The sequence below is a fragment of the Colletotrichum fructicola genome (assembly GCF_000319635.2).
Source record: "Colletotrichum fructicola Nara gc5 chromosome Unknown KSG_Nara_v1_contig11, whole genome shotgun sequence".
NCBI classification, from domain to species: Eukaryota; Fungi; Ascomycota; class Sordariomycetes; order Glomerellales; family Glomerellaceae; genus Colletotrichum; species Colletotrichum fructicola.
The window spans coordinates 1049768-1073044 of NW_027094061.1; the positions used below are offsets into that span (position 1 = coordinate 1049768).

Sequence of the window (23277 nt, forward strand, 5' to 3'; positions counted from 1 at the left end):
TCACATCACCCATGACTGTGCCGCAATAACGACTTCAATCGAGCAGATGCAAGCGGCCAGGCACTCATACTAGGCTGATAATAGCTGCATCAATATCACACGTTCATCGTTGAACTGTGCTGCACCTTGTATTGCTTATAGACGCCTGACTGTATCACTCCGTCCGCTGATGAATGACAGGTTCTTGCCCACTAGCTTCCACCGATGCCCATAGCTTCACAGCGGTCCAAAAAGATACTACCATGACGAGATCATCATCGAAGCTTCTCATCATTTCTCATTCGCTTAGGCTTGCTATACTCAGTATCAGAAGCGTAATAGCGCGAGTAGAGATCTTCGAAATTGACTGCTGGGAGTGTTCCACTATTGTTTGATTCGAAATGCTGAAGAGCCGCAAAGAATGGCCGGCACTGCTCGTTGAACCGTGGCAGCTGCTGTTGCAGGTGTGGCTCCTCGACGAGGACGTGTTCGCGAGGGCAGTTCTTGCAAATAAAATGCCCGCTCGAGTTCACACTGTCAATAACGTCGATCAGTTCCCACGTGCGTACACAATTCGGACATTCATAGGTTATCGCAGCCGGAGAGACCGCATCGATCTGCGATATTTGGTCTTGCATCTTCCTAAGGGTAGAGCTAGCCGTGTGTATAGCTTGACGGCGGTCGACAAAGACGTAGCGGTCTCGCTTTTCCGATGATTCGGTTCTAGTTAATATCCTGTCAGAGAGGGCCAGCAATAGAATAGGAATGCTTACATGCGTACGAGCCCAGAACGCTGCAGCCGGGCGCATTGCTCCGAAAGTGATCGTTCTTCAGGGGCTGCCACGAGCGCCTGTAGCTCTGTCAAAGATAATCTAGACGGCTTAACGGATTAGTGCGGCCTCATACCATGAGAAGACATACATCTCATGACGCAGCAATATGTCAATAATGATGACGTGCTCAGCATCATAGAAAGCTCGAACCAGAGTCCTGATGAAGACGTCTGAGTTTTCCATTATAAGTAATCAGGATGGTTGATAACAAATGCAGACAAATAGCAGTGCTTTACGTGATCACATAGGGCAGACGATGGTTGAACGAAGAAGATCAAGAGCGTAAAGTCAAGAACAGAGTGGTCATGCGGTCTAATCGTTCTAAGACCTAATTAGCGTACAAGATGAAACTATGCCGAACTATTCTTCGCGGGTTCATTCTGTCATGCACCCAGTAGCCTCGAATTGTTTATAGCAGTTAAACAAGGACGCTAACTTCGAAGTTCAGCTCCATGTCCTCATAACAGCGTTCATAGAGGGTGGGGCCTCTAGTTAGACGCCCGTGTCACGAACGGTATGTCAAAAGCAGCAGCATCCACTAACATCGAAAGTAAACCCCATGAACTCGGGGGCCAGCGCAGGCAGTCCTGCAACGCCGGATCTGGGACGAATGTTTGCCCCTGTCATCTGCCGACGTTGACCTAATCAGCCAGTCTCATGCACCTCTGTCAGTGTAGCTCTAATACATGATTCAACGCGGTGCATTGTAATTTGTCGGTGTAGTTATACGACTGAGCCGTGACATTCATATTGCACACGCAGACGTATATATACGCACTTCATCATCACATTCCAATATCCTACGAGTTTCAAACCAGCACACGCCAAACCCCGTTCATCAAAACGGCAAACTAAACTCAGGGAAGACCAGTGAAACGGAAAGAAACAAAAGCAACTCAAAAGGTGCGTCTGACAAGAGTCTAGCTTCGTACACAGAATAACTGGCAGACTAGAAGACGTCAACAATATGTTGGAGCGACTGAAGCGTTTATACACCATCTTTGCTGTCTTATCAGCCCTGCTCGCCAGCGTTGTGCTGCTGACGTTCAACAAATGGCCATCCGATGGCCCCTCCCCACTGGCGAGTCTGTCGGTGTCTCTGAGGGCAATGTCGGCCATCACATTCCTTTTCACCATGATCATTGCCATCATGCTGATGTTTCGTTTGCAAGCCGCCCGACCGGTCTCGCGCACAGAGTTGCGTCTATTATGGCTGACGGTCGCCTGTTTTGACGGCGCAGTGCTAGACGTAGTCATAGGCCTGGTTGCATCGCTTGCGGATGACCTTCCCTGGCAGCATGTTGCGGCTATCGCGCTGGTGACGGGCGTTCTCCTTGTGGTCGCGACTGCGATTGCATTGTGGATGCAGATGACTGCAAGCCAGTGGGGCTATTGGTGTGTGGGGAAGGCGGAGTCGCACGATTGTTGAGTGGAGTCTTGGTTAGCTATCAATCATGTCGCATCGGGTTTCAATGTCCAGTATGATGTATGCTCAGTTTATAGTAAGAGAGGGGTTTTCATGTCCTTGCAGGTTACGTTATGTATGCCGCATCTGAACGATGGTGGAAAGTGCGGGTTAGTCAGCTCGCCTTCTCCGCATCGTTAGACTTATGTTGGGAAGACTGCCATCCACATCTGCGATGTGCCTTACTGGGTGGTTGTTATGTTATGGACTTCGGCTACGTACCTCAAGTGGCGAGACCCACTCATACTGTGAGACGGAAGAGGTCGAGTCATCTCGCGGGCTCGGCAGCGATGCGCCATCGTCCACGGTAGAAAATATTAGTATTTGACCAAAAACCCCATCACTGAAATGCCCAATTCGCCATGACAAATTATCATCCAGAACAGCAGCTCAAAATGAACATCCTGAGAGACCTATGGCAGCAGTGGCCGAGCATGCGAAATCAGAGTTGTGACGATCCGATCGATTACTCTACCGCCGAGATCAAGGGACATCGCTCAGTGCAATCAATCCACGCCCGCTATGAAATGCACGTCCTCCGCTGGACCTCGCCCGCCCGTACACGCGTGGAACGTTGGGAACCAGAGGGTTTTGTCCAGCTTAGAGCGCCGGAACTTCTCTTCAGGTACTGGAAAAGCGCTGGAGGTCGGACGTGCGGTGAGCACTGGTACCCACTTCTGGCCGTGGGCGACAAAACGACGCGCGACGGCGGCAAAGCCCTGGTAGTCCTCTGGGAAGGCTCACCAGAGACGTCGGAAGAGCCATATGAGCGGATGGGAGATACCACGTTTTTACCTGCGCACCGTCTGCATTGTCGCCGGCGGCGGACGGCAGTCAACGGCGATCGTCGACGAGTTGGGCGCAAAGGAAAGTTGAGCAAACCGACTGAACGGCTTATCGCCAAGCTTTCAAGCCGTCCAATGGAGAAAAGCAAGTCTAGAAACAAATAGCTATAAAATCATCCCAACTCACACACCGATCATACTTGACTGCTTATGTTGCCTTGCCTTTGGATACATGCATCCCTTGGTTTGTGATCCAGTCCACTGGCTTTCGTCTTTGGACCTACATGACTTCTTCCCCATCAAACCGAACTCTTCCGAGAGATCAGAGCCGTGATCCCTCAGCAGGCCGCAGAAATGGACGTTAGTGTCGACGTTGCACCGTTTTCCGGAAGGCAAAGAATCCGTGAACAAATCCTGGTTCATTCTGTCGACACCGGGATGTGTCCACAAGTGCCGGATGCCGTACCGTGCCACTGCCATCCGCGCTAAGCGCAGTGGCGTCCGGGCCCATCTACCTCTTCATTGAGGTGTTGCCTCCCGTGTATGAGCAGATCCATATGGTGACGAGTGTATTTGCGGTAGTAGCGACTATCATTGGCGCGGTGCTTCTTCTGGTGATGAAGCATGGCGCGCGGCTGAGCGGGAGGGGTCTACTGGAGGATTCTTCAAGCTATCCAGACGATTCAATGAAAGCTGGTATATCAGAGATGGTTGTGGCTGGAGTCTGGTCTGTCATCTTGATGAAATCACCCTATACATCTACAAGCGTTTCAAGTTATGTCATAGCAATGGCAACACCGAGTATGATAGCCGCAGATCTTTCATAACAAAACGATATTCAAACCTGCTCCCGCTGCAGCAATGTACACGTTCAAGGCCGGTCTGCACGTTCAGACGCGACTCAAAGCAGCCTTGTTCTCCATCTCAGCATATAATCACTTCTTGTGCGAGTAAAAGCAAATTATTGCGAAAGGCAATAGCTAGGACTTGTATGCAGAGTGTTGCATTGAAATTCCCTGTCTAATGTATGTAGCCTGGTTATGCAACAATCCTTACTCCTTTACCCAACTGTCAAGCATTTTCTAGGCGCGGATTGTTCATCGACTGGAACGTGCCAGAGTCAAGCCAACCGAAATACTCGATACCAAACCGGCCGACGCTCGCGTCACGAGCCTCGAGTTGGCCAGCACACTGTCTCACCTGCTGTCCGCCTTGTCTTTGCAAAAGCTCCCGGTATAGTAGCCCGGCCAGCTGTGCCAACGGTTGGCGCTCTGGCCCCCCAACCACCTCCACGTCGAGCGCTGCCTCAGTATCATGTCCTCTGTATTGGATTTCATTCGTAGCTCCTGAGACATTTTCCAGGCTTTGGGGACGGCCGAAATCGCCATTGACCATCGAAGACGACATCACGAAGGCTGCGCTATGCGAGTCGGCAGTCAATTTGACGTGTGGAAGGGGCAACAAATAGGATAAAGAGGATTGGTTAAGTGGTGGTTCTGGCGTAGTGTTTGATGACGAAGAGAGGGTAGAACTCAAGACCTAAGTATTATATTTTCGGGGGCCGACGGCATGATGCCGACTATGGTGCGGAATGAACAGCAGCAAGAAATGAAACGTCGCTTGTACTGAGAGTGAAGGCTAGGTATTCAGTTTGCTGCATTGGTATACATAGTGGGTAGTTATAATTTGAGTGTTTAATCGTTGATAACCGCATCGATATGCTGTTCGCGCCTGGTCTCTGTGCACCGTCATAACTAGCCGGCCTCTTCTGTATTGTAATAACTGCCACCGTTGGTCCATATACGGACTTGATTCACAGTTCGGAGCAGGGGATGCTGGCTGCAGGCAGTTTTAAAATGTTATTGCAGTCGTTACAACTACGAAGAGGTAGCTGCTCGGCCGCATGAACAATGACCAGCGGCATCGTTAAGTCTGTCCCCTGTTCGGGGCTCCTCGGATTTTGTCGAACTACGTCGGATTGCGTCCGGTTACGTCGTTTACGCATGCGTAGAATTTCTAAACACATGCCAACCAATCGATGCCGAGGTGAGGCGAGGATAAGAAGGGCTGATACCCACATATGTGGGTCAAGTTGTAACTGCCCCACTGGCGTCAACTTCAACCACATTGTTGCGACCCGTTATACAGGAGTAACAGTTAACCGACCCACTTGGGCGCCTGGCGGCTAGGACAATACATCTGTACTGCAGGATCACGGGAATAACGGGGAATCCTTTGGGAACGGAAGAATTATGGTAGAAGTTACGTGGTGATAAGATAGCGATCATTCGGAATCAGTGTGATCGAACACGACTTGGGGGCCAAACGACTATTCGGAATCAGAATAATCGCGCTCAATCCAAGGTACAAAGAAACATGCTCAAGACCACACGGGGATGTAGTATCACCCGAGCCTGGCACTGATTCATACTCCTATAGCTCTTCGGCAATTAACTCAGTATTCATTCTCAGGATACTTTTAGCTTACCTTTACTGCGAATGCTTCATTGAGTCTATGACTGATTGACTTAGCCTCTGAAGACCCGGTCTACTGTAGCCTCCGACGTAGGCGCCGCTGACCCGTCGGCCCGGGGCCATTGGGACCCACTGAGGATGGCAGTCGGCAGTCGGAGAAGCGGGTCGTGCGCGCAGCGGTCTCTGTTGCGGGAGGCATCTGGCTTGCTCAAAGCTCGTTGGGCTATCAGCGGTATTCTGTCGCTTTCTACGGATGATTTGCTTGGTTCTGACGATTTTGTCCAACTTTATGTAGCACTCAATGCTGTTCTGTCAATTTCGCTGCGTGCATGTATTCTACGTGCATCGATAAAGTACCAGGATAGGTCTGCCGCACAATTTCAATCTGGCCGTTTTGTTACAGTACCACGATTCAAAGGACAGCCTTACCGAGTGTTACCCTCCAAGTTGCTGACACGGCACCACCGTTCGTCCCCAACAGCCTATCAAAGAGTCTTCATGCAATGCTTCGGAATCCAGGGGTGCGATTGTGTTTTCCGCATCGAGATCCCCTCGGTCGATTCGACCACTTATAGCCAATCCTACTTAGCATTCAGATGGCGTGATCATAGCACATCAGAAGTACTTGTCCCATCAAGTCCTAGGCCTCCAGACTAAGAAACAGCAGAATAGCTAAATGAACGTCACCTGGTAGTGTGTAGCCCACCCTTCGGATGCGGTCAATATACAGCCGTAGCGCCTGTCCAACGCCGACAAGGAGCTCGTACATGAGAATGCCTAGACTCCAGATGTCGACTCTTTCGTCATACCGCCCACCCCTCATGTGAACTGTGATCATCTCCGGCGCCAAGTACTCAGGCTTGCCGCAGAGGGTGTTTCTGCTCATACCATTTACACCGCATCCAAAGTCCACAATCTTAAGCACGCCATGTGAGCCAAGGAGGATGTTCTATAACTTAATATTCCTTTCGATAATACGCTTGTAATGAAGGTTATCTACAGCGAAGGCCATTCGCACCATATACCATGCATACTCGTCTTCCTCGAAGGGGCCGTTGGCATTCGACTTCGTAACACACTCTTTAACTATTTGCAAGGCTTGCTTGGAGAGGGCCTTCAATCCGTAAACAAAGCCGTGTGGAGGTCCTCTCCAAGCAAGCCTTGCAGATAGTTGGAGATTGTATGTAAATCTTACAAAATTTCCCTTCTCTAAGTGAACATCGGATTTCATAGGTGGGCATGCTCGTTAAAACGAACTGTGGTTATGCTTTGTGACGGACGCTCGACAGACCGGTCCCGTTGGGTGATATATAGTCAACGAACACGAAATGCGTCATTGTGACCATAAGAGCAGCTGCCACTTATCATCTACAAAATATGAGTTACTCGGCATTTCTAATAGAAGTAAAGTGACAATATCGTAGACATAATACGGAGATATATGTTGTTGGCAATAGCTACAACTCACTCACACCACCTCAGCAGACAGACCCTATGTTAAGCGAGGAATGAAGCAGGACAGCCGATCTATTGCGGCCGTTTCACATAATAGTACCTGAAATCTTCGACTTCAATTAAATAAGCAATTCCACTCCCGCCACTTGCTACATGTGTGCTAATCATAAAATCCACAATCTAAGTCGACAGCGCAGCCTGGGCAGACTAGTATTCAGTTACGGCGTATCACCGCTGCATTCAATCCATGTGGTGTTGATGCGCCGGTGGAATCTCTCCAGAGGCCTGGTTGTCACTCCGGTCATTCCTGGTTTCCCGTTTCTACATGTCATTCAACCACATATGGAGGCCGTCAAAAGTATCTCGGAGGACGTGGTTTAGGACCGGAAAGTGTGCGGCGTTTGAAAAACATTCCTTCGACAACTGATTCATGGCAATAATCCCTGAGCCGACCGTCGGACCATTGGAAACCCGCATGACCATAGTCACGAAAGCCCAGATCTTAAGAAGGGTAAGTACAACACCTAGAACGTAATGCGCAAAGCTTACAACTACGGTCAAAGCCAAGATAATGAGAGGGAAATTCGCCGCCATTTTACTCGACAGAAACCATCCCAACGCCTTTAAATACACACGGACAAACCTCGCCTCGTAAGATAAAAGCGTTCGTGATCTTAGCTTAAATAGCGGAAGAGTTAGAGCTGATTAATGAAAAATCACACACTATAAAAGCAGCATTCTCTATTATCAGCAGTAGTCTGAGATGACTTAAAGGGGGTAGCAATCGACTTAAAAACGCGTGGCGTTCGCATTCATGTGTGCAGCCGCTTCAGAACTTCTGCGTTGGTCATACTTTCAATTTATTAGTTCATATGTCGCTATCGATATGGTAACCGCTGCAAGAGCCGCTGCTGTCACAGGAGAGGTTTTGGTAGTGACTAAGGGCAGTAACTCAGCAACCCTACTATTTAGTCTCAGGCTTTATTCCAAGTCTACCATCCAGTATGGAAAGCCTCCAACATAAATTTGCCAGCTCACAGTGTCGTCTTTCTTTTGCAGCAGAACGATGTCTTCGCTGGATTGCGAGATTGCTAGTCTGATAGTGTCGCTCGACGATGAAGCTAACGCTCAAGATCCTATCCTTCGTCCATCCTTACGAAGGTCAAAAGAAGTCCTGCTTCGTTGCGTAGGCTCCAAAGCAAACCTAGAACTTGTCCATATCGCCCTTGTGGAAGTTTGGGCCCTGTCTCGCTGGCTAGACGATATCAAAGCCCTGCAATTCTCTTCTACGGTTGCTGGTGGTTCTCGTGCCATGTCAAGGAAATACGTCGACCATCAGGACGAGCTTCTGCGCACGTGGGGTGCTGAACTGTACGAAGGTGCCATGGGAATTGCCGTCATCTTGGACGTATCGACGCAACCCAACAGCTGGAAAACAGTAGTATCCCGGCGGCCTCGCCCGGCATCAGCTCTTACATGGGACAGAGAGTCCGAAGTGGACCCTGGGGGGGTTGTCGGGGTTGAAGGTAAGAGTGAAGGTGCTGAGGTTCGGGATCGCGACGGAAGCTTAGGTCTATTTGAGCCCCTGCATGGCCAATGGTACTGTTGATACAATGGTTCGCCCACGGGTTTGAGCGAAAGCTTGACGACTTGCACTGCGTAATAAGCCAGACATGACTGATCGGAAGCGGGGGCGGGGAGTACAAAAAGTCAACTTTGACTACTACATAGATGAGTCACATAAAAAGTTGAATGCGTGCAATATCCCTATACAGCAGTCTCAGGTGAAAATTGTTTCCCTCTGCGTTTTCAACGCATTGAGGTCCAGATAGTATCCCGTCCTCTACGCATATAGATATGCACGCCGGCCACACAGACCTGCCAGACTCGTGAAAATCGTGTCCCTTTGTCAAAGATGAACTGAACTTCTCATTTCCTGAAAGGGTGGGATCGGGCTCTTATGGCGTCGTCTACAAGGTCGTGGTGCAGGGCCAGCTTGTCGCACGGAAACATATGCCTCTTCCAGGATCTGGCGGGCTCTCGCCGGAGAGCCTCCGGGAAATCGGCTGCCTCCGTCGAATCAAGAACTATCCTTCCGAAGTCCGCAAACACTGCATCTATCTGCAAGAGGTCCATTACGTGCGAGACGAGCTGATTGTCGACTTGCCCTACGTCGCTGAGAACCTCAGCCAAAGGCTCAGGCGTGCTCCGCTTGGCTTCAATCAAGCGGCTTGGTATTCCGACCAGATCCTGCTAGGCTTAAGCTTTCTACACGATATCGGAATCGTTCATCGTGACCTCAAGCCCGATAACATACTGATTTCTGAGGACGACTGCGTGAAGATTTGCGACTTTGGATTATCTCACTGCCTTGATGGATCTGACGCCAGAACTCCGGTGGTATGCTACAGATCCTTGCGGTGCTGTCTCTTAACGAACTGACACTACATAGGTTTGCACGTTATACTACCGGCCACTAGAGCTGTTGGTAGCAGACGCCTTTGAATGGCAGGATATAAGCACGCAGTACGGCTCAGAGATCGATCTTTGGTCTGCTGGCTGCATTATGCGGGAACTCGTTCTTCACCAGGACGAATGGTTTCGGCCAGACAGGTCGCTATGTCCCTCTAGTAACCGGTCGAATCGTATGCTTGGTGCTATTATGAGGTGTGTGGTAGGCAGTTCTGATTGAGTACCACACGTCTAACAAGAAAAAGGAAATTTCAATTTCTATGTGTCGACGGCCATGCGGTCGACCGTAGCACAGCTATCCAATTTTGCGCCTCAGATTCAGAACTACGCGAGGCTGCAGATGCAGCGAGCATCCCGCTGCTTGCTATTACCAGGGTTTGCTTCTTTATGTCACGAATGAAGCAATCTCTGACTTGATGCAGCGCCTTCTGATCCCCAGACCTCACTCTCGCTGGACGGCACGAAGAGCTGAAGAAGTGTTGGACCTTTACTACGCGCCGATGTTGCAACATTTCGGGAAAGTGTATGGTGAATCTGGTGTTACAGCCTGACCAGTTGAGGTGCTGGCCGGCGTAACTATGTGGTACAGAACAGGGGATAATGATGCCTCTGGTATAATTACCGAATCTTTTGCTTTATGTCACAGTTGGTTGCCCTGGCTCACTCGTAATATCTCGATGATGATCTGCACAGCAAATCATGTCATCCGAAGCCGTGGTAGAAGTGAGGCCTCGCCGGTGAGCGATGCCCCGATTTACTTCTTAATGGCCGATAGGCGGCTTGGGGTTAAAGCAGAAATCTCCTCTGGACGAGCAGCTGGGATAATAGACGACGAACATTGCAATTCAAGTCTCAGGTATCATCTGCATAGCCATCTACACACGACATAATTTGGACCCGGAGGAGATGGAACGGCGCAACGACCCCACTGTGGATTGGATGTCTGATGGTACTGCACCTCGTTAGCGTATAGGTTCAATACAGTAGTAAATCAGCTAGAAGTCCTATTGTCCAAATCTTTGACTTCGTTCATGGCGGTTAGCGCAACTTTGCCCTTTCTGCGGTATTTTTGTGCCCCAATAGTTCCCTAGTGATGCCATGGAGGAGAGAGATTCTTTGAATGAACTGACAGCGGCACGAGTTTCAGTCACCTCATCATGGCTGTGGTCAGCTTAGCGCCAACGCCCACTACGCTCCATTGGTTATGATAACCTACAAAGTCTAATCTGTCGCCTGCTGAGCAAATGAAGCGCCCGTCTGCTGTCCTTAGTCTTACGCTCTTATGTCATCGCGCCCTGCAAACCACACAAGCATGGGTATCGTTTCAGGCGTGTGCGCTAATCATTGCCAATCAGCAGCGCACTTTCTTGCATAGGAACTGGTCAACTCGTTGTTCAAAACAGAAAGCTACCTTCCGCATCCACCAAGATATCATACATCTTTCAATTACTCACGACCGTGTCTCCTTCGCAGTCGTGCTGGCAAACTCGCAGAGCTTCTGCTCCCAAACACGCTGCTTTTCTAATTTTGTCCCATACCCAAAGACAGTCGATATGGACTTCCCCATACCCAGCGTGCGCCTGTCAAGATATTCGTCTTTTTTGCCTGAGTCGCCATCTGGGCCCCGGCGGGCGGAACGTAGACGCCCTCACAGAAACCCAAAAATATCACTCGTTAAAAACAACCAAAGCCACGTAGTCAGCTTGCCACTACCAGCCGTACCATACGTTCCAGAGAAGGACGACATTATCTCATTCATAGCGAAATGGCAGATGTGTGCGACCGCCTTTCAATAGCACTTAATACACCTAGCCAGATGGAATGAGCCTGGCTGTTCCGCGATAAGCCAGCTGCAATGGACGTATAAGGAGGTCATGCGCCAGTGGGAGGGATGTTTTGAACATGTGTTTCCGGGTCTGGCGAGACCTGTGGAAACAAGCATGTCTATCCCAGACATGCGATCACCGATTTGGGATGTGTTCCTTGATGAGGACACCTTTGCGATAGTTGCTGGTGATGCAAAAATGACTGAAATCGCGTAGTCTAATGAAGGACATCTACACTTTCCCGTCATCTCCTTCTCAGAACAGATTGCTGCTCGTGACAGGGTTGATGCCACATCCTCGTGACTAGGTCGCAAGGTACCAGATTGTCTCGCGCCCGATCGAGCACGACGGTCTCTTTCGTTTCCAATGCTTGTGCGACCAGGGCAAACAGCCCGTCAGGCCCCTTGGACCTCGTCAAAAACTGGTGCTGGAGGTTGTTTCAGCGAAACCCGAAGATGTGGCCGGGGAAGCTAGCGTACCTGTATGCCAGGGAGCGTTCTCTCGTGGCTTTTTGACAGGAAATCGCGCGCAGCAAAGCTCAGGCCCAGACCCTGTAGCTGTGACCTGATCCAAAGAAGGACGTCGCCGTACAGTCTTGACCAGTACCGCTCGGCGTCGCTGACGATATCGACGGCCGGTTGGAAACAAACGTTAAGCACTGTGTGCTTTAGACACAATCTCTAGGACATCAATGGAATTCGTCGCGAAGTACCTATCTTGACAACCCCACACCGCGTGACGCAAATGGACTCTAGGGGAAACCGGATCTTCTCAGCCACCACATGGTGAATGCCTTCGATGACCTAGCACGCATCTCAACATCGAAGATACCGCCTCAGAAGGTCGCGCTTCCTGCTTACCTGAGACAGGACGGAAGCAACATGGATCTCATCTGTGATCGCAAGGTCATGCAGATCGACCTCGAGTCGTTCGTGGACGAGGAAGACGGCCTGGGATTCGTGGAAAATGCCATGTATCGCGGCGATGTTCCGGTGAGCAATGCGCCCAATTCCTTCAAGGCTCTGGAGCCACGTCAATCGGCACACAGCAATTTCTCTGTTGTGACGGTGTCGAACCAGGCAGCGCCCGTCGTCTGAGGCGGGTTCGGTGAGTCTCTCGTACTCGCATTCCACGCGGCGCTCTACATGGATCAAAACCAAGCGCTTCGATATAGCCAGAGGCACTTCAGCTCTTGTCTCCATTTATGGGACGCAGGAATGGCTTTGCCAGACCAATGATAAATATCGAGGCTCAAGCACTTACTGCTCATCAACCAGAGCCATATTTGAAGGGACGCTATGCAACATATCGTACAACATGAAAAATCAGCTCATCAGCTCTGCAGCCCTGTTAAGGGGGTCTCTGGATACCTTCAATCATAGTCATGCTGCTACGCTGTGTCATCATACTTCTCGTGACTACCTCTCTGCCATTTTAATCCACGCTTCCGTGTTTGGACAATAAGCAGTTGGGCATCCGAGTCAGTATTGACTCGATTGGGCTGAATCAGTTGGCTGAATTGACTGGAATGACCGAATCGCATAGTGATGACGAACAACGATGCGACGTACGAGGCAGCAAAGGCAAGGGCAGTCTATTGCAACATGCCGATGGCAAAGTCATGCCTACATGCTTTTGGTAGTCAGAAGCGACGTGGGGTTTCTGTGTTGTTATGTCCTGTACGTGTTGGGAGAGACTAACAGTTATTGCCTCCAGCGTCCATCATGAAAACCCAGTATACCGAGCTACCCTTTTAACCAACTCAATCTTGACATCTCCTTTCTCCTCGCCTTTTGCTCTTCTCATGCGGCTTTGCCACCATGGACGCGTTGAGCCCGATTCGGACCCCGGTCGATCTACTCTGCTCGCTATGCTCTCAACGTGCGATGTTCGCTCTTACGCTTTCCTGTTGCCAGACCCTCATCTGCGGATATTGTAAGTGCGACATCGACCTCGGAACCACAGCCAGCAAACCATCTCATATAATCTACTTGAGCACGTACAATCGACACGTAAAATGCCTGGTGTGCGAGCAGACAATAGCGCACAAGCCGGAGCCTGATATGGCCACCCGGAGGAGAATCTTGAGGTACTTGAAAGAGCGTCTTAGCGCACATGTGCGGTAGCGGTAAACCACTTTGTACGTACGTTTAAATCGCTAAGCGCACACTACAAGGCAAAGAAGCCCAGACGACTGACACATTCAGCGATTCATGGTCAATTGAGTCACAAACGTGCGGATGACTTCGCCGTAAAGTATATAAAGATATGGGAAACGATGTGAGATGCTGTGAAAATGCGGTGGCTGAACGGCTTGAACGTTGCTGTGTGGGTGTGCTCCCTGCTTCTGTTCCTCTTCTACGTCACGCCTGGCTGGGATACCACCCAGCATTGCTCTTTATTGAATGTGAGGACCCTCACCGACCAACCCTCGTGGGCCCCGCCTCGGCCTGTCTAACATGTTAGCAGGTAACAACGGCAAATCTGGTGAAGAACGTCAGCGATGTATTTGATGTCTTCGATAAAGACCAAAGCCAGCGACGGCTGACCATTCCCGACGATATTTCTGATCCCCTCAAATCCATCGCCACCAAAGCCGGCGCGCATGTGGCCACTGTTGTCGCGTCGGCAGACAAGGCCATCAGCACGGGCGCTGTGGGGCTCATGGATGGCCTAAACGGTTGGCGCGATGCCGTTCCCGTGTATGTCTGTCTCCAAACAAGGGGCGTCTGGCAGCTTGGGTACCCCAACGACACGACCAAGCTCGTGCCGTATGGGGAGCTGAACATGTCGCAGACGTTCCATATCAAAGCCTTGGAGAATCTGTGGCAGGCGGCCCGGCTGGTCGTGCCCGGCCTGCCGGAGATCGAAGCGTTGGACATGGACAGCGCGGACCTGGGCGCGCTCAGCGGGTTGGGCATCGCCCCATACTGGCTCTTGTCGTTTGTCCTGGTCGGCACATGCACGGCCATCGTTCTATCGATTTTCCTCCCGCAGGGTCTGCTCCTACTGTGTATTCCCCGTATCGTAACGGTCGCCCTCCTCTTTGTTGTTTTGTGCGTTGCGTTAGCTTGCATGGCCATCTGCGTCTCTCTTCCGCTGCTGGCTGGCAGGGTGTTATCCGGGTTGGGCGCGAACGTAACGACGCAGCCGGGGATTGCTCAATGGCTTTCGGTGGGGGCGGTCGTTTGGACATGCATGTGGGCCCTTCTCCAGTGTGTATGTGTTTGAGTTGGCTGTCGATAATGAGACTACTTTGCATGCCTGTACTGTAGTTACAGTATAACATACGCTAGGAATTCTTCTCACCTCAAGCAGGAAACCTCTCCGTTGCTGCGTAGTGACCGATAATTCTATGACTGCGGTGATATGAAGAATAGTATCACCGTAACATGGGTGTATAGGCTGACCTTCGTGAACAAAGATATTGATGTAACGGCGATGATAGCAAAAGTTAGCAAGAGAAGTATTTATTCCTGTACTGCGCTGCAGCTTCGAACAATGAAATCAGGTTTCCTTCTCTCACCTGGTAGACAAGAGTTTTGGCCATTTTTCACTATGTTGCTGGTCACAGAAAGCAAGCCCCGCAAATGATATGTACCTCCGCTGAACAGTCACGAAGCCCCTACCCGAGACCGCCGCTGGAGCACATCGCCTGCGTGCTGTATATGTCCGAGACGCACCGCGCCTCCGGCCCCCATCAAGCCGCCACAGCTTGCCCCCCTTCGAACAGTTCAACCACAGTTCACCAGCTCGAAGCCCAGGGTATCACTTCCGACTTTACGCCAAGCTGGCCTCGAACAGTTTCTTACTACACCCGATCCGAGTGCCGGACCGAGTGGTTTATTGCAAGATAGGGATGAACCGCCCACCATGGCCCATCGGGACCTGCAGCTTCGGCCCAAGCTGGCTCGAGAACACGCGCACCCTCCCCCGGCGTACACAACGTACACGAAAACACAGAAAGCGTACATCCACAGCCTATTGGGCAGCGGCACGTCGTACAAGTTCATGGAAAGAAAACCTATTCGGCAACATCCTCGCTCCTGCCGCGCTCAACAAGGTCTTCAAAGTGTTCAAGGCCTGTACTTCGAGCACTGCGGGGAAGAGCGAGACCGTTCGTCTTGTCGCCAGACGTTTGCCAACACTAACTCAACCGCTATGGCAGATAAAAAAACCGAAACGCGGCGGCTTTGAAAAGTTTGTCATCCAGGATGTACTGTTTTGTTCCAACAGGGCATACGTTCGTTGTATTGAGACGCTTAGGCCTCATCGAGCAGGTGTGTGGGCATTCATCGACGGATCGAGGCAGATCAAACTTTGTGGGTGCGGAGAGGCATGGAACACTAGGTAGTTATCACGACAATAAGCAGAGAAGATACATTGATTCAGGCATTGGACGATCTATTTTGTGGATACTTTCCCCCTTTCGATACAGCTGGTCTTGACTTTCAACCCTCCTTTGTAAATGGACCTGAGCGATACGCAAGCCAAACGACAACAACAACAACATTGAGTTCTGTCTGGACTTGTATGAAATAGAGTACCTCTTCCAGCATAATTAATCACCCTTGACACGTGCACCGGGGCGCGCCACTTGCCCCCGCAGTGGTGGATGTGATGAACGTCGTCATGTCAGTCGGACTCTGAACCCCATCCGATGGCTCGGCAGACGAACCACCGATAGCGGTGCGTGTCGCATCAGTGGCTCCTGCTGGAAGACTAGACGGCGCGCCTGTTGTGTCATTGCTGGCAATTTCGGATGAAGCTTCAGATGGGCTCTCAGGCAGTGCCGGTGACGAGGGTACGGGAGAGAGCCATGCAGTGGTGCTGTCCGGAGTAGCGACGAAGGATCCCCCAGTACCCGGCGTAGATGGAGGACCATCTTGGTCTGTGGGGGCAGCTGTGGGGAGAGAGCCACCTGGGCCTGTAGCAGTTTCTGCTGACTGCTGTGAGGCCTCGGTCGGCGCGCCGCCAGTCGGGTGGGTGGAAGTCAGTGCATCCGCAACGCCGCTTGCCGGATTGGCCGGCGATGACGGGAATACGGAAGGAGTCGGGCTGGTCGCCGGGTTGGTCGTTTGGCTGGCAGCCGAACTATCTAGATTTACACATGTCCGGGACATTGCCAGAGAAGACGGACCGCTTGAGTTCGCCACTGTCGGCGGTAACAGTCTGAGCATCTGGCATTGGGGCTCGTCGTCTCCGCCGCATAAGAATGTCACTTTTGCGTAGGTCGAGGTGAGGTCGGCCGGCAGTGAGATTGCCTGCAGTAGATTGGTGTCACACTCGGTGGTTGAATTAGTGATGTTGACGTGCTGGGAGCGGACAACCTCGCTCTGGGCGTCTAGGAAGTACACGTGCGCCTCGGGACAGGCCTCTGCGAGTCTGGGGGTTTCAAAGTATGCAACGGTCCCCATTGTCATGGCCGGGCCTCTGGGGCACTCTTGCTCGTCGTTATCGTCGTCCTCATTTTCAGGCAAAGCCAGTGCAAGTGCAGCGAGTAGGGCGGCAGTGATTATGGGCAGATGCATTGTCGATTGCCATTTTTGAGCGAGCTGTCTGTGGTTTATAGGATAGTCCTCGTCGCTCTAGTCGGCGCTGGGTACTGACCAGGTGCCAGACATACACTACCGCTGAGTCACGTTTAGGGCCAGTCACTTTATCTCATATTAGCAGTCACCATTAAGTTCTAGTCGCTGTTGTTCCGTTGTACGCCAAAATCTGTGACTAGAAGACGAGATTGGCTGTGGTTGGTCTCTGTAGGCTTATGAATCATGACAATGAATTTGAGATTACTAAAGCGTTTGCTTTGTGGCACAGTTAGTTGCCCTGATAAGCCTGTAACATCAGCCGAGTATCAACTTGAGAAAAGTAATCATTCGTCTAAGCATTCATTTTTCCGGTATGAACAAACCTATTAGTCATGCATCCAATCCAACTAAGGCCTTTACATTAGATTATCTTCATCCGTCCTTCGTCTGATTGTATTAGGAAGAACATATCGCGGAAAGCAAACATAAGACGAGCGGTATTCCCCCTATTTCCTGCCGCAGCCGACCTTTGCGACAATCTTGCCATTCTTCACCACACAGACATGTGTCGTTGCAGACCAAACTTGCTTGACGAGATGATCTGCGATATGCAAGCGTCAGAACAACTCTTACAAGAGGCATTATAAGCTACGGAGAAAGACAGCGTCCGCTGGGAACGAAGATGTTTGTGGGGTCTCGTTATGAATTGGGCGCTTGTTTGTGGTTTTCTCGGTTTTCTCATACTCTTACTTTCGGCGTAGTACGGCTGAGAGCACACAACACAGGGTTTGACAGGAGGTTTCGTTTTCTTTGTACTGTTGCTCCTTCTTCCAGTCTAAACATGCTGGCCAAGAGGCAAGATCAGTAGTAGCTTTGAGATATGAAAAAGTCTCCAGCCAGCTTTGTCGTAAGCTTGACGATATGTCTCAAATCGACGTGGGCTTCACGATCGTATAGATTGATACACAAGTTGCGTGGCCTAGACGAGATGCTAGTTATCGCGACTTTCACTCTGCAGTTCGAGCTGGCGACTAGTCGCTCATTACCCCGGGCAATTGTCTCCGCTAAGCAGGTCAACAGGCTCGCGTGGCGTTGTGTTGATATCTCATCAAATTTCGTGGTGGCGTGGAGCAGAAACCGGATGGAATACTACGTACAGAGATATGAGGACAATCGTAAACTCTATGCAACATTCGCTGTCTTTTGATTTCTTTTCTTTTAGATACGATCCCCATTTTTGATCTACTCATAGCATGTTTCCACACCACCTTTTGATCATCGGACTCCAGGAGATATTGACAAAACAGAAACATTAGACGATATCATGTTTCATGAATCAAACAGATGATCAACTTCCCAGCGGCTACCTCAGAAGAGGCTATAGATAGTTGTACAGTAGAGAGGCTACCTCAAGGAGCTACGCGCCTCCTTTTGCGCAGCGCCATCAAGCTTTGTGCCGGCTGTCGACGTTTTCCCTTCCTCAAACACTCACTCACTGGCGCCTGTACCACGTACACTTCCAGGGGCAGTTGCTGCTGCAAGAAATATAGCCCCTCCATCGACGCGGGAAACCCCGTTATGGAGGCGGATTTCTCAGCGTGTTTGATCCGGATATCGATGCGCCGGTTCCATGAGAAAAGCCGAAAGCTGACTTCTGCCCGCCCACGTGGAAGCAAGTTATATTCCTTGCCGTCAACCAGCGCCACGAGGCCAGGATACTCGGTCGCGAGTATCTTCATGATTGCCGCGTCGTCTTCGTATCTACAGGCCACGATTCCCTCGCAGTGGAGCTGGCCGTGCCTCCCAGCCACATTCGGTGGTTTCTGGAGCTGAAAATAGAACAAAGCCGATATCATGGCCCACGACGTCTGTTTCATCGTCGCCCAGAGCTCCGCATCAATTTTAAGCTGTCGCCTCAGCTGCGATGTCAGCCGCGCGACGGCGGTGGAATCATCCAACGCGACTTCCTCCATGGCGATAACAGGGTCGACTCGCACAACCTTAGAGTCTCCTTCTGTCGAACGGAGTTTGCCGTACTGCTGACGCCCGGACATGCGGTAGTGGTATGTCTATGCCGTCGTACAGAAGACGATCCCCGATGCGCTTGGCCGGGAATAAACTGTAAATTGTTAGTCTTTATTAGCATGGTCTTTGCCTTGATTTCACTCCGTCGTCCGCGACTCACCAGGGTGCTGCGGACGTGGTTTCAGCCTTGATCGACAACATCAGCAAAAGGTGCCTCTACAATGGTTTGGTGGACCTACGCCTCTCGCACCAATATATTGCTCGCAAGTCTCCCGCCCATCTCGGTGCATGCCGGCGCAGTGTATGTGGTCAAAAGCTTCGACGCGCTGGTGTTGGAGTCTATGTCTGTCACAGCCACATGCATCTGTTCGTAGGGTTTCTTTTCGTATGGAGACACCAACGGCCGGCTGCTGTTGTTGCCTTCGGAAATATCTTTTTCGCCACCTCCACGAAGGTATTTTCGCACCTGTCAAGAGGCCATTGCAAGACACCGATGGAAAGAGCGTTTATGCCTCCTACGCATGATCAGCTTACTTTGTTCACAATTCGTAAAAGCAATGTGTGGGTAACTAAAAGCGTGAACTACCAGAAGGGTGTGCTGGGCGACCTACCGACGCTTGTGCCAATGGCCAGGTCGAAGAATATGCGGATCGGCAGCTTCGTAAGCTTTTCGATGGCCTCCAACACGTGAAGCTGTACAATTCCTTTCACTCCGCCACCATCTAACGCCAGAACCCGACAGCCAGCGGTGATAGGCTTCTGACGAATCGCGCATCCACCGGCAAACAACATGCCACACCATACGCACCGATCGAACGCCGTCACCGTTCCTGTTGTGGGACGACCATAGCTCCGACAGCATGTCTCGCACAAAGCACATTCACATGGCAGGAAGATGTCTGCTGGCCTGACGAAGCAGAGGAGGCAAAGGTCGGAAGACCGACTGTCAGCGAGACTAGGTTGATGCTCTTTCAAAAATTTGACACGAGACTTTTGGTAGTGTTGCAGCATGTGATCCAGTGCGTTCTCTGCTGTCTTTTCGACATGGGAGGCGACGACAGCCATGCCATAGGCTGCGGAGACAATCTTCCGGCGACTGAGTGCTTTTTTCACGATATGCCGATGAAGCTGGTCGAAGACCGCCCTCACGTGAAAGCCTGCGTTCCAATGTCAGCAGTGCAGCAGTGAAGAGTGAGAGCTATGCCACGCCGCCTGACCCTTGTATGATATTGCTGCATCTACTGCGATAGCGTGTGCGAGTATCGGTAGCCTCATCTGCAAAGCCTCCTCCTCTGATGTAGTCTGCTCTATCCAAGAACACCAGGTATCTGCGAGCCACTCGGTTGCCTCCTGCAAGGGCTGCGGCGTCCGTTCAAGGTCGAGAGCTGAGACGTAGCCTACATTGATGTCGCGCTGAGGCGACGGAGATCGACCTGCCAGCTGTCGCAGAAGGCCGTGCGATAGCTTGAACATGGTATGCCAGTCCCACAAGAGATGGTTGGCGTTTCGCATCGCTCGAACCTCTCTCATCCGGCCAAACACACTACTGGGTAGCCTTCCTCCGTATCCACGGACGGAGTGCACGCTTACGGAATGGAAGAAAGCAGACGGCGGGTCCTCCTCAAGGAGGGATCGGAGGCGGTCCGCCTCATCGTTTTCAACAGCGCTATCCAGAATGATGACAGCCGCTGGACGAAACTCAAGGTCTAGGCGGTTGCATTCCGTTATCCATCGAGAGAGCGTATTGCGGGCAGACAGAGGATCTTGTACGAAGAAGCAGATGGCATCGCTGAGGACGGTCGTCCACCAACAAAGCAGTCCAATAGTACTGTCGTAACTCACTGGGTGCTGATCATGTCTGTGATGCGGGCTGCATTGCTCTTCATCTAAGGGACTGCATTGGAGATTGACCTCATTTAACACGACGCCCTTTCTTCGGCCGAGGGATGAGTACACGCCCTGCTGCTGGCGGGAGTCTGGTATTTCCCGAACGATGCTCACCACAGAAGGGGTCTCAGCACGCTGCAGCGTAGGGGACAGATTGATGACTGCAGTGGGCGGGTTCCCTTCGACAATTCGAAGCCACGGATAGGTCATAATCTTCTTCGCAAAGACCGGCGTACTGTTGTTTTTATAGTTCTAGATGAGGCTGTTCTGATAGGAGATGACTGTGCCAAACTGTCATGTGCCGTTCGGCACAAGCCTGTAAGTCATGGGATTCTAATTTGTCACCGTGTTGTTAATATCAAAGTCAGACTGACATCAAAGTTGTCCTACAGTCAGCCGCTACTGTACAGCTGGATATCGTTTAGCTATGTAACCTCAGTAGCTACCGTACATCATCGGTATAGCATCGCACTGAATGGACTTGTCACGTGTGTTCACAGAGGGATAGGTTTTCCACGACAAGTCGGTGTTTCAAGGATAAACACTATAACTGTGTGAATTGGCGAGCGAAGTGCGTTGACGTTGTTAATCACGAATGAGGCAATATGCGTCGCGGACGGCCTCTACAATTCAATAGCTGTTTTTTGGAACTGTCAGTATACATTTCATTGCAGAAAGACACCAGGATAAGATCGTGGATTGAAGTCAGCATGTGAGCTAAGCTAAATACGGTCGTGCAAAACTTGTTTCGAAAGTCGCAGTTAATCTCTGTGGTTGTCTTTGGACCATTATTCGTGATATGATACTGCCGGGAATTCCGTTTCGCTTCCGTCATCTTTTTCAGGAGCTATGATATCTAATATCAGCAGCTACCTTTAGGCGGCGCCTGGTCTTGTTGTACTAGTGCTCTAGAAGATGTAAAGAACATGGTATATCTTGTGAATTAACGGACAACAGGACGATCCGTGACTAAGGCATTACAATAAGGAGTCAGAAAATGGCCGAGAGCGCCGCTTAATTTATGGGCTCATATCGTAGCCTCGTAATGAAGGCCCCTAAATGACACACTATTATTCAATTGTTAAAAGGCTGGCTCAAGCTAGGAGTATAAGTCTCCCCTCAAATATCTAGGTTTAGGAGTGCGCTAATAGTGTAAGACTATCAAATTGATACATCTGATCACTAGCACCAAGTGACCATGAACATCAACTACACGCCACGAGCGACGGGTGACTTAGCGCAGCATACCTGCCCGCCTCCCGACCCCACTCATGAGCCGGCAACCATTACCCTGCGAGACTTAGGTCCCCGTACGAGTGAGACATTAGCCCGCTTTTGCAACGATCCAGAGGTAACAGCTAGAGGCTTTTGGCAGTGCCGTATCGTTGACTATCGTCCTCGCGATATTCTCACTCAGAATGGAATCCCTAGCTTCTCTCTGGAGGGGGACAACAACTCACGAGTGGACAGCTACGTCACTGAAATCAAGCCTTCCGAGGGGAAAAACACTGTATCTCAACTGCACTACTCAGACCCCGCACATTTTCGTCGTTTCAAGGATGTCTCACTCACTAGTGGGCACCTCTTCTCATCAAAAGCTCTTCGGAGTCCTCAAGCTCTGCGGGGTCGATACTTTGTTGGCGATTGGTCTTGTTTACATGGCAACCCATCGCCTCTGCTAAGCTGCGGCCCTCAATTGGAGGAACTCTTCGTGGACAGCGTCAAACCGGGTATCACGACGCCGTATCTTTATTACGCGCAAAACGTCTTCACTGGAAGTGGCATGCATATCGAAGACCTCGCCGTGCCGTCAGTCAACTTAGTGCGATGGGGGGCGCCTAAGAAATGGCTGTTCATTACGCCAGAGGCTGGGAATGTGAGAAACTTTGAAAACAAATGCCGCAAGACATTCCCGCACAGAAAATGTGTCAAGCATCGTCAGGCACAGCCGGAATGTTCACAATTTGTTCGGCACAGCAATGCCCTTTTCTCAACCGAGGCTCTCCGCGAGTGGGGTATTAAATTTACGGAGACGACCTGTCAAGAAGGAGAGATGGTGGTCACGCTCCCAGGAACATACCACCAGGTGGTCAACGAGGGTGAGAATCTGGCCGAGGCCGTCAACGTGATGTGGAGCGGCTGCAGCGAGGTTCCAATGGCGTACGCATACTGCAGCCGCAATCTGTGTGGACACAGCGGCAGCATTTCCCAAGACGATCTGGCGCCCAGAATGCGGAGTTTGCAGGATTGAGCACGTTGCATAGGCTGGGTAAAACACAGACCATTGGTGATATGACGTTGTGAGGACTTGTAGCGCAATAATGCATGAGACCTAGGAAACAATTAAGAATTGTTCAATGCCGACTCACAGGCCGCGCTGATATCTTGCTGATGTCTATCACCATCCAGAACGATAACAACCAAACTAGTCTGGATTGGTAACAAACAGTTTTCGCCGCCCAGCAAGCCCTAGGGCCATAAGACGCTCATCGACGGAGCCGGCAGCAGGTCGCTGTCTTCGAAAATAGCTCCGCCTTTGGAGAC

The 23277-nt window shown here is 50.9% G+C and overlaps 8 protein-coding genes across 8 annotated transcripts; 4 read left to right on the forward strand and 4 right to left on the reverse strand.

Moving 5' to 3' along the window:
• Nucleotides 1-254: 254 nt before the first annotated feature.
• On the reverse strand, nt 255-995 carry Gtf2e1-1 (General transcription factor IIE subunit 1; the record flags this gene model as incomplete). Its single annotated transcript, XM_066153600.1, has 3 exons — nt 255-702; nt 753-851; nt 901-995. The coding sequence occupies 3 exons, from the start codon at nt 993-995 to the stop codon at nt 255-257; spliced, it is 642 nt and encodes a 213-aa protein (XP_066007071.1).
• A 474-nt stretch (nt 996-1469) lies between these two features.
• On the forward strand, nt 1470-2045 carry CGGC5_v016838 (uncharacterized protein; the record flags this gene model as incomplete). Its single annotated transcript, XM_066153601.1, has 4 exons — nt 1470-1479; nt 1674-1715; nt 1766-1922; nt 1985-2045. 4 exons carry the CDS (start codon nt 1470-1472, stop codon nt 2043-2045), a joined length of 270 nt encoding a protein of 89 aa, XP_066006847.1.
• A 6013-nt stretch (nt 2046-8058) lies between these two features.
• CDKL4-1 (Cyclin-dependent kinase-like 4) lies at nt 8059-10015 on the forward strand (the record flags this gene model as incomplete). Its single annotated transcript, XM_066153602.1, has 5 exons — nt 8059-8518; nt 8908-9392; nt 9445-9659; nt 9710-9839; nt 9887-10015. 5 exons carry the CDS (start codon nt 8059-8061, stop codon nt 10013-10015), a joined length of 1419 nt encoding a protein of 472 aa, XP_066006865.1.
• Nucleotides 10016-11534: 1519 nt separating this feature from the next.
• CGGC5_v016840 (uncharacterized protein) lies at nt 11535-12697 on the reverse strand (the record flags this gene model as incomplete). Its single annotated transcript, XM_066153603.1, has 7 exons — nt 11535-11717; nt 11770-11948; nt 12003-12093; nt 12151-12312; nt 12367-12431; nt 12554-12586; nt 12661-12697. 7 exons carry the CDS (start codon nt 12695-12697, stop codon nt 11535-11537), a joined length of 750 nt encoding a protein of 249 aa, XP_066007031.1.
• Nucleotides 12698-13160: 463 nt separating this feature from the next.
• CGGC5_v016841 (uncharacterized protein) lies at nt 13161-15147 on the forward strand (the record flags this gene model as incomplete). Its single annotated transcript, XM_066153604.1, has 7 exons — nt 13161-13225; nt 13287-13379; nt 13417-13430; nt 13498-13506; nt 13548-13618; nt 13680-13697; nt 13760-14521. 7 exons carry the CDS (start codon nt 13161-13163, stop codon nt 14519-14521), a joined length of 1032 nt encoding a protein of 343 aa, XP_066007013.1.
• Nucleotides 15148-15163: 16 nt separating this feature from the next.
• On the forward strand, nt 15164-15487 carry CGGC5_v016842 (uncharacterized protein; the record flags this gene model as incomplete). The annotated part of the gene is made up of 2 exons (XM_066153605.1): nt 15164-15407; nt 15459-15487. The coding sequence occupies 2 exons, from the start codon at nt 15164-15166 to the stop codon at nt 15485-15487; spliced, it is 273 nt and encodes a 90-aa protein (XP_066007032.1).
• A 368-nt stretch (nt 15488-15855) lies between these two features.
• On the reverse strand, nt 15856-16821 carry CGGC5_v016843 (uncharacterized protein; the record flags this gene model as incomplete). The annotated part of the gene is made up of 1 exon (XM_032028319.2): nt 15856-16821. One exon carries the CDS (start codon nt 16819-16821, stop codon nt 15856-15858), a length of 966 nt encoding a protein of 321 aa, XP_031875387.2.
• Nucleotides 16822-18822: 2001 nt separating this feature from the next.
• On the reverse strand, nt 18823-20702 carry PLA1-2 (Phospholipase A I; the record flags this gene model as incomplete). The annotated part of the gene is made up of 7 exons (XM_066153606.1): nt 18823-18940; nt 19007-19032; nt 19086-19185; nt 19313-19361; nt 19458-20003; nt 20064-20635; nt 20689-20702. The coding sequence occupies 7 exons, from the start codon at nt 20700-20702 to the stop codon at nt 18823-18825; spliced, it is 1425 nt and encodes a 474-aa protein (XP_066006990.1).
• Between the last annotated feature and the right edge of the window lie 2575 nt (nt 20703-23277).